At 35.6% G+C, this 10289-nt stretch overlaps 1 protein-coding gene across 2 annotated transcripts; it reads left to right on the top strand.

Moving 5' to 3' along the window:
• The first annotated feature begins 2228 nt into the window (after positions 1-2228).
• On the top strand, positions 2229-6481 carry LOC131531040 (uncharacterized). 2 transcript variants are annotated; one of them, XM_058761591.1, is made up of 5 exons: positions 2229-2543; positions 2995-3330; positions 3595-3933; positions 4319-4449; positions 4593-6481. In XM_058761591.1, the coding sequence occupies exons 1-5, from the start codon at positions 2447-2449 to the stop codon at positions 4635-4637; spliced, it is 948 nt and encodes a 315-aa protein (XP_058617574.1). In that variant the 5' UTR covers positions 2229-2446; the 3' UTR covers positions 4638-6481. The 2 variants fall into 2 exon arrangements, with proteins under 2 accessions (XP_058617574.1, XP_058617573.1); XM_058761590.1 differs by having other exon boundaries at positions 2239-2543; positions 4932-6481.
• The last annotated feature ends 3808 nt before the right edge of the window (positions 6482-10289 follow it).

Below are 10289 nucleotides of genomic sequence, written 5' to 3'. Positions count from 1 at the left end.
CTCTATTACGTATTAGAAATCATAAGAAATTATATATTTTGAAACCCATTTTAAAATCAGACATTGCATTACCATGGAAATGGTACATCAAAATCACCTTGCAAAATGTTTTCATTCATGAATTATAAAAATTTAAGTTTGGATAGTGCACTATAATGTCTATGTTCAAAACTGTGAGTGACAGTTAAGGGGTTAAGTTTTTTTTTTTTTTTTAATTGAATCTCTCAACATTTTACACAAGTAGCCAGGTGGTGAAGACAAGAAAAAAATAAACTAAATTACAAAGTCACTTGCAATCTCTACTTGCACTCTTCACTGCCTGCAATGTCACTTGCAATCCACACAAATCGTGCGTGTTGCCAATGGAGACAAGACGCTGTGGAGGTTAAACAATTAAAATGAATTTAACATCATAACATACAGGGTCCTGCAGCACAAAGTAACACACGTGTTTAAATATTTCCACACATGCTAGCATAACCAAATTTACAGTAGCCTATAGTTACCATATCAACATTATATGCTTTCCTGTAGCTCAAATAGTAGAGCATGGCGCTAGCAACGCCAAGATCATGGGTTCGATTCCCAGGGAAAGCAAGAGCTGATAAAATGTAAAAACTGTAACTTGAATGCAATGTAAGTAAAGCGTCTGCTAAATGCATAAATGTAAATGTATATATACAGAAAAAAAGTGTGCCAAAATTCAAAAGTCTTTTGAAGATATCGCTGAACATTTATTTTACCATAGTACATTTATATTTATGGCTTAAAATGCATTTTTCATCTCAGTTTTTATTACTATTTTAAAATGAGACAAATCTACTATTATTTTAATATCCAATCTGTTATTTATCAGTTTAGTTTATTTTTTATTGCCTTCACCACCTGGCTACTTGTGTAAAATGTTGAGAGATTCAATTAAAAAAACAAAAAAACTTAATAAATAAAATTAAATAAAATAAAAAACAAAAAGACTGCAAGTGACGCCTCTTGCGGAAGTGCGGGTGTCTGAGAGTGCAAAGTGCATGTCTGCAGCCAGACCTACTGTTACTGCGTGTTTAAACCTGTTTCTATTATAATCCCACAATACATTTGCAAACACTTGTGATTAGTTCAGTTCAGTAGGACTATTAAGTGCGGCTTGTTAGTGTGTGTGTGTAGCAAAGGATCATAATAAATAGGTTTATGGTGTATTTTCGTGCCTGTTGCCTGCGGAGTATGTGAGCCTCGACGGGAAAACAAAATAACTCTTGTCAGAGTGAGCTAAGTCAAGTATTAAGTCTCAAAAAAGCTTGTGTCGATCGATCTTTCCACAGCCCATAATGAAAATAAACACTAGTATATTTAACGATATGTTTAGCTTCCTAGCACACAATACCTCAGATTTTAGGCAGAAATCGTGGTCACGTTAATGATTAATTGAGGCACTTGTTTCATCTAGTTCGCTTCACAAAAAGAAGCAAAACAAAGTAAAGCTACAAAAAGCAAACTCCGTTTACGAGTTTCTGCAAAGTCACCACCAAAGACTGGAAAGTATTATTATATGAAAGTCGACGGGAGGGTAAAAGGCTATAGGAAACGCTGAGCGAGCGAGGTGCACTGGGCAAAATAGAAACTCTGGGAGTGGATTAGTGTGTCGTTTGCGAACGAGCCGATTCTTTGTAGCGAACGAGAAAAGCCGACTCCCATCGGGGAGAGCCGAATCTTCAGCCGGGACCTTATATTTAGCCCAATTTAGCAATTGTGAATGGTTTATGTGTTAGTAAGCATTTTTTTTATTTACTGTTTTCATAAAATCCTTATTTTTCTACATTTTCGTTACCAAAAAAAAAAAAAAATTCAAAAATTGAATAAAAAATTAATTGCTTACCAACACACAAACCAATCACAATTGCTAAACTGGGCTAAAATATAGAAGGCTCCGAGTGATACTAAATAAAGAGACATTTGGGAGCCGTGAGAGCCGGTGTCCTGACATTTTATCCTACCCGTCAGATTTTCCTACCAGGGAAATATTGCGTCTTTTTTCTCATGCTGAACAACAATATTTAATGTATGGGTAGGTGTAGACATTAATAAATCATAATTTGACAGGTAGCATTTTTTGTTGTCGAATTGTACTGCCTACTGTTTTAATGGGAGGTAGGACAATCTGACAGGGTAGCGCAAATCGCCAGAAAACCGGCTCTTAAGGGAGCCGAGCCTGGCGAATCTTTGAAAAGAGCCGAACTTTCCATCACTAGAGTGGATCCGGAGTCACGACAGAAAGCATTTAGCACTTTGCTCACACACCGTACATTGCCTGCTAGAGGAGCTCCTCCTGCACTTCCTAAGATCCTCAATTGTATAATTGCTAACTTCCACAGGGAAGCTCCTTGAATTTTGCTTTCACTTTTAATACCGCTAAAACTGCGTACCTATTAAAGCAGATGAACAGAACGCGTTTATGAATCAGAATCCGTATTCATTTTCTGAGGGGAAAGTTGATAAAATGAAGCTTGTCTTTAATTTGCTTGCATGGATCTTGTTTTTACTCGAGCACGGTAAGACCTTTTGTTACAATAACTCTCCCGAATCCGAATTCTGTGACCTTGTATAGTCTCTGTAGTGGCAGGTTATGGTTAAGGTGAGAACAGCGCATATAAAGAGTCCCATGGGTCTGAAATACAGTCTGTTCCAACGACTTTGTAAATAATCCGGCCAATATAAAAACGTGGCATGGCATTATATATGGTCAGTACATGTTGATATTATTAGATAAACGGGTCAAATGTAGCCTAAATTCGTTAATCTTATTTACATGGGAATATATATATATATATATATATATATATATATATATATATAAACAATATTTTATAGAAAACATCTGAACAGCATATTTTTTTATGAATCCAGGCATGTTTCTCTTTTCAAAATCTTTATGATATAACATTTTCACAGCAATATTGTTGCAGCATTGTATTGTTTGGTTTATTTAATTTTTTTCTTCAGTTGCATCTGGTGTTGGTTCAGATGAAGTGTCAGTGTTTGTGATGGAGGGAGATTCAGTCATTTTTCACACTGGTGTTGAAACAAGCCAACAAGAAGATATTAAGTGGTATTTCAGCGGCACTCGCATCGCTCAAATCAATGGAGCTCTCAGTTATATCTGTACAGATGTTAAGTGTAATAAAGGCACTGAGAGATTCAGAGACAGACTGAAGCTGGACAATCAGACTGGATCTCTGACCATCATGAACATCAGAAACACAAACTCTGGACTTTATGAACTGAAGATCATCAGAAGCAGCAGCGGCAGTGACAAAATCTTCAATGTTACTGTCAATGGTGAGTCATTAATGATTTTTGTTTTTTTCTTTCTTAAAAAGCTGTGGTTGAGCTCAGATGGAGATGACAACGCCTAATCATCTTTGACCACAAGTATGTGTTTATAAGCACAAGCCATGCATCATTAAAAAAAGAAAAAGAAAATAATTTTTAAAAAGTCAAGAAAGGGCTTGTTGCGTTCATCTTTCCAGTTCTTTCAAGTTGTGGAGTTTGCTATTATTTTCAGCAGAAAGATCATTCTGCAGCTGTTGGTTTGTGCTTCAGGTGTTCCTGCTGTTGAACATGATGAAGTGAAGAGAAATGAGGGGGAAGCTGTCACTTTAGATTCTGGTGAAATAAGAAAACCAAATGATGTGATGACATGGTTTTTTAATGACGCTCTCATCGCTCAAATTACTGGTGATCCCCATAAAACCTGTACAGATGTTCAGTGTAACACTGGCACTGAAAGATTCAGAGACAGACTAAAGGTGAATCAGACTGGATCTCTGACCATCAAAGAGACCAGAACCACAGACGCTGGACTTTATAAACTACAGATCATCATCAGCAGCAGCAGTTTCAGTATCACCAGAGAGAAGAGATTCAGTGTTACTGTCTTTGGTGAGTATATAATTCAGTCATTCAATGCATTTTCTTTAAGGAATAATAATATATATATATATTTTTTTTTTTTTGTGTGGACTGTTTAAAAAAGCAAGTTTTGACTCAGCAACACGTGACTAATGTTAGTAACATTCCAAGTGCATACTATCAGTCATTTTTTCCCTGTGACTATTGTTTTCTGATAACAGTTTCCTGTTGAGTTCACAAAGATGTGACGTTTTAACTGCTGTTGCTAAAAACAGCAGTTAAATCAATGCCATACAATTTTTTGACCAAAGCAGAAAGATGTACATATCAATCAAAAGTATATTTTTAAATACTGGATGGATAAGCCTATAATTATAGTAGTATAACTATAGTAGTAATGCCCGTCTGTCTTTAGCTGTTTCAGATTCAGGGTTGTCTTCAGCTGCTGCAGCAGGAATTGTTGTTGTTGTTTTGCTTGCGGCAGCAGCTCTAATTGCTGGATCGATTTACTGTCGTCACAGGAGATACACAAGAGCACCACAGAATGTAAGTATTTCATACAGCTGATCATTTACTGAGGGAAGAAAAAACTTTAAAAGAAATGGTTCTCATAATTATGTTCATAATGTAGGGTGTAACATTAATGTACAATGTGAATACATTTTTATCCTTTATTTTTATTTCCACAGAAGCAGATATTCACCAGTGATGTATTGTCAAAATCTCCTAAATAAACTAAATAGGAATTTAAAACAATAATAATAATAGAGTTAAATTTCTATTTCTTTTAGAGAAATTAAAAGAAAATGCCAATATAACAGTTCAAGCATAGATGTGGTATTGAAATCACAATACTTCAAATTTGTATTTCTGTAATACACAGAAGATGACAGCTTGATGCAGTTTTAGATACTGTTTTAAGTATTTAGGGAAAGTAAAAAAAAAAAAAAAATGTTTGTTGTTTGTGTAACTGACTCATCAGTTACTTTTACCATTTATGATTTATTTTTATTTTTTATTTTATACAGGATAATGATGTTAATAGGGGCATTGCTTTGAGGGACACAGAACATCCTTAAATCAGACTCCGGACAAGGCTGCTTAAAAAACTATGTAACATAATTTGTCATTTTGATACTTTCACTGAAAGGGACACTAAAGAGAATTCAGGAAAAAAATGGAGAGAAGAGGATCTGCTAAAACTGCCTTCAGAGTAATTGTGTCATGAGTCCAGGATTTCAATTTCAATTTAAAAACAATTTTTATTTTTGAAAATATATATTTTTTAATGAATTAAAACATTTAGCCTTAAATAGTATATGAGCTGTAATCAGCAAGTGCTTTATGCTTTTCACTATATGCATTTATCAAAGCTGCTGAAGTTTTCTAGTCAGGAATAATGAGTGATTATTTCTTTCTTATCTTTTGCACAAAGACATACCACACATCCGTTATTTTAAGTTATTAAGAGACAATGGCTGCGTTTTCCACAATTACCTCACCAAGAAAAGCATAATACATTTCACTCCTCACACAGTCTTATAGTGAAGAACACAAGTGCTCTTCATAGTCTGCACTATACTCATGTTTCTACTTTTTTTGACTGAAATCATTATGTTACTAATGTGTCGAATAGCATCTGAATAGCATTGCTTTGTATATGTCCACCAGCTACTCTGGAAACAAAACAAGCCTTAGAGATGCCTGGAAGTTCACTGATTTATTTGAAAGTTTTGCTGAGAGTATTTATGATGTGCAGTGCCTGTAACTGGATGCGGTGTTGAATTATTATGTTTCTCTGGACTGGAGTTATGTGATGTTTGTCCCTTGTCATTTTTTTTCTTTTCTTTTTGTCTGGGGCTAATTTTAAATATACATTTACATTTACGCATTTAGCAGACGCTTTTATCCAAAGTGACTTACAATTCAGGCTATACATTTTATCAGTATGTATATTTATATTTAAATAGCTTCAACAGAGATGTATTATTAGGTTTATTAATGTCAGATAAATATTTCGTAGTCATGTATGCAAGTTTTTTTGTTTTACCATAAATCAATAAGAACTGGAACAAATGTCACACGCTGGTGACGCCTAATGGCCAGAATGGTGTAAATGCAGTGAAAACACAGACAAAACGTGCACTAAAACACCTTTACAAACCAGTTGCAAGCATTTTATTGAAAATGCATTCTTAAATTAAATAGTCGCTTCTTTTTCTTTCTTCATTTTTGTTGTTTTTGACCAAAGAAACGCCCAATAAATGGATTGGTACGGACACTGCATTTTATTTTCAATCTCTTCAAGAAACAAGGGCTTAAAAACCAATGGTCTAAAAATAAGACAAACAACTACACACTTTTTTTGTTGTTGTTGTTGTTGTTGTTTTTCGGGACATTTTCATGCACGGCATCCATCTTTGATTTCTGTAAGAAAACACAAACTCAGTTAGGAACCTGCAAATGCGACAGTTTAAAGCTAATAATAGAATTTTGCTTCAAATTCACTCAGAGTAGAAATTAATTGTAGATCAATTGCACTATATTGAACAGAAATAAAGTTTTCTTTCATAATGTCTTTGCCTGGATGGTTATCTGAATGATTATTTCACATTGTCACTGTAGCATCAACACAGAAGCACAAGAAGAGCAGCTCGAGGAAATGAGATTACAGCCTATATTAAAAGTCATATACATCACATGACTTTTTAAACCGATGAATGAGCGAACATATGCACAGCTGTGAGTGTTTGAAACTTAACAGATTTCAGGCTTTAGTAAGGCAGAGGAAAAGAAATATAACATTTAGTTGTTTTCTTTACCAACTTGTCAGCTGCAATAATATTAGAAGTATAAGTTCTGAAGGTTTGTCACGACAGCTTTTGCATTGAAAATGGTGGCCTTGTAACTTTAAATGATTATATATATTTTCTTAAATGATTTTATGTTTGGACTGTATTGGCGGAAATCGGTAACTCAAACTTCTCTGTGTTAAAGGGATAGTTCACCTAAAAATGAAAATTCTGTAATTGATACTCACCCTCGTTCCAAACTTCGTTCATCTTCAGAACACAAATTAAGATATTTTTGATGAAATCCGAAAGCTTTCTGACCCTCCCACAGAGAGCAATGCAACTGACACGTTCAAGGCCCAGGCGATTCATCTGCGATAATGAATGCGCTATTGCGTAGCTTGTCTGTGAACTATGGCTCTGTGTATTAAATGCCGCTCCATCTGAAAGCAGGTGATGGAGATTTAATACTAATCATGGAACCGGCTTTACTGACGAGATGCGCATGACAATCGCACGCGATCAATTGCACAGCCCTAGTAAGGACATCAAAAAATAGTCCATGTGACATCAGTGGTTCAGCCGTAATTTTACTAAGCTACGAGGATACTTCTTGTGCGCAAAGAAAACTAAAATAACACACTGCACCTTGTTGCACACAACAAATTGTTAAATAAAGTCATTATTTTTGTTTTCTTGGCGCACAAAATGTATTCTCGTAGCTTCATAACATAACAGCTGAACCACTGATGTCACATGGACTATTTTAACGATGTCCTTACTACCTTTCTGGGCCTTGAAACATATCTATATTTGTGTTTCCGAAGATGAACGAAGGTCTTACGGGTTTGGAACGACATGACGGTGAGCAATTAGTGACAGAAATTTCATTTTTGGGTGAACTATCCCTTTAAGAGAAAACATACACTGTTGTTTACAAACAGATCAACATCTTGCGCTTTAAAATGCTGGCCAAATGCTAGCTTTCCCCGTTGTTCAGGTGCTCATGTATTTCCAAGTTGGTCAAACTTTTAGTGGTAAATAAAAGAGCGCAATTAGAGAAGGAGGAGCAACGTGTCTACACAGCGAATCAGCTTTAGTCAGACTAACTGACTGCAAAGCAATCATGAATGATCTTACCATGTTTTGTATTGTTGGTTTAACACAATACTGAATCAGTTCTGTCTTCCTCCTGTGTCGTGACTACATTAACAACGATTCAGCTTTACAGCTCAAATAATACACTAATTTTGACATAAAATAATTGTTTTTGTCAAAATGTAAGCTTAACTTTTGTACTTTTCCACTTTTATGCCATTAAAAAATGTAAGCGCTTCATTATTATTATAATTTTTTTTTTGATGAGTCAAAATGATTTTTGTGGTAATCATGCCACAAATGCTATGGATTAAGCTTAATTGTTACTGAACCAAAGATTATTTTAATAAAACAAGAATACGTCAATACGAACAAATTATGAGTCTACTCACCATAGACAGAAAGGCTGAATGTTTTTAATGATCCTTTCGTTCCACTTATCTTTACTTCGTAAAGTCCAGCGTGTTCAGTTGTGATGTTTGTGATGGTCAGAGATCCAGTTTGATTGTCCAGCTTCAGTCTGTCTGTGAATCTCCCATCAGGACCATCAAATGTGAAGAAGATCCATATTTTGCATTGATTTCAGCTATAATGTTCTTTTCACCTCCATATTTCCTCAGAATATTGTCGCCTTCATGTATTAAGTGACAGAATCTCCCTCCATCACTGACACTGACTCACCAAATACACTTGATGAACATATTTTACACAGATGAATGCACTTATTGGTTTAGAAAGCCTAAAATCAGTTTGTAACCTTACACCAAAAAAAAAAAAAAAAAAAGTCGACATATGAACAGATAGATGTATGTGAATCAATAATTTGATTTTCAATAACATGTTTTATCTGCTTGTAGAGTAAAATAAAAATGTTGCACTCAGTTACAGACAAGTAAAAGTAGTTTAAGTTTAATTCTGCTGGACACTTTCGATAGTTTAATATTTGGCTCATAATAACAAGCTTACTGAAAAGAGACCTGAATCGAAAGTAGATTTATCAGTAATAGGCTATGTGTGAATTTGCAAATGCAAATCCTTTAATTTGCACAAACAACACAAACAGAACAAAAGGAGCATGTGACACATTTTCTTCAGTAGTTCAGCTAAAACTCTGATCTAATAAGACTATCTGCTGATAACACTGAACCTGGTGTGTGAATCCTCCCACGACAAAGTTTGACCACCCTACTAGTAAACACGCACACTAGTTTACTCATGTTTACATATTTTATATATATTCTTATATATGCTCTTCTGGCTTGTAAGACATAAGAGTCAAAAACTGGAAAACATTTGTTAAAAAGGGGTAGTCGTGGCCTAATGGTTAGGGAGTCGGGCTTGTAACCTGAAGGTTGCTGGGTCGATTCTCGCGTAAGCAGGAATTGAAGGTGGGGATTGTGAATGAACAGCACTATCTCCACCTTCGATACCATGACTAAGGTGCCCTTGAGCAAGGCACCGAACCCCTAATTGCTCCCCAGGTGCTGCAGTAAGGCTGCCCACTGCTCCGGGTGTGTGTTCACTACTCACTGCTGTGTGTGTGCACTTGGATGGGTTAAATGCAGAGCACCATTTCGAGTATGGGTCACCATACTTGACAATACATCATGACTTAACTTAACTTAAAAATGTAACATTGATGCTTTCTGATAGGTAGTATTTGACTGTGGCAAATATGAACAAGTAGAAAATTGGATTAGTCAAACAAAATTTAATAAAAAATAAATCTAAGTTATTGCAAATGTCAAAGACCATCTACAGTCTCATTTTAATGTCAGTCTTACCGCACTCTCATTAAAAAAAGGTACAAACGCTGTCCCTTTCAAAATGTAGGCCTTTGTACCTCAAGAGACCATAGTACCTCAAAGGTGCATAAAAAGATTGTACATATATTAGTACATAAATGGTACATATTACAACGTTTTTAAAGGGTATCATCCATGCAACAGCTTTTGCACCATTTTTTTCTGCGAGTGTGTTGTGAGGCATGAGCAGCTCAGTTTCAAGTAGACATTCTGGTCCACACTCATACACACAGAAAAATAAGGGTTTAAAATTGTACCTTTTGGGTACAACAGCTTGCCCCTTGGAGCAGTACCCTTAAAAGGACATATTTGTACCCTTTTTACCCCTAATAGGTGCATATTAGTACCTTAAGGGCACATATTACTACTCTAAGGGTACGCATTTCTACTCTAAGGTACTAATATGTACCTATTAGGGGTAAAAAAAAAGATACAAATATGTCCTTTTAAGGGTACTGCTCCAGAGACAAGCTGTTGTACCCAAAAAGGTACAATTTTAAACCCTTATTTTTCTGTGTGTACCAGTTGGTGGCGGTGATGTTTGCTCGTTGTTTGCCAACCGCCAATAAACCAAAGAAGAAGAAGGAAACAGCTCTCGTCGTCTAATGGAGAGGGGTCTGGCTGCAGACCGTGGGCGAGTGGAGCTCCACTCTCGAACAGGAAATACGTCACCTCCACTTGAATTAATCAA

Source organism: Onychostoma macrolepis, chromosome 22, assembly GCF_012432095.1.
Source record: "Onychostoma macrolepis isolate SWU-2019 chromosome 22, ASM1243209v1, whole genome shotgun sequence".
Classification (NCBI taxonomy): domain Eukaryota; kingdom Metazoa; phylum Chordata; class Actinopteri; order Cypriniformes; family Cyprinidae; genus Onychostoma; species Onychostoma macrolepis.
The sequence above is the reverse complement of the archived record's forward strand: the minus strand, read 5'-3'. Positions and strand labels throughout refer to the sequence as shown.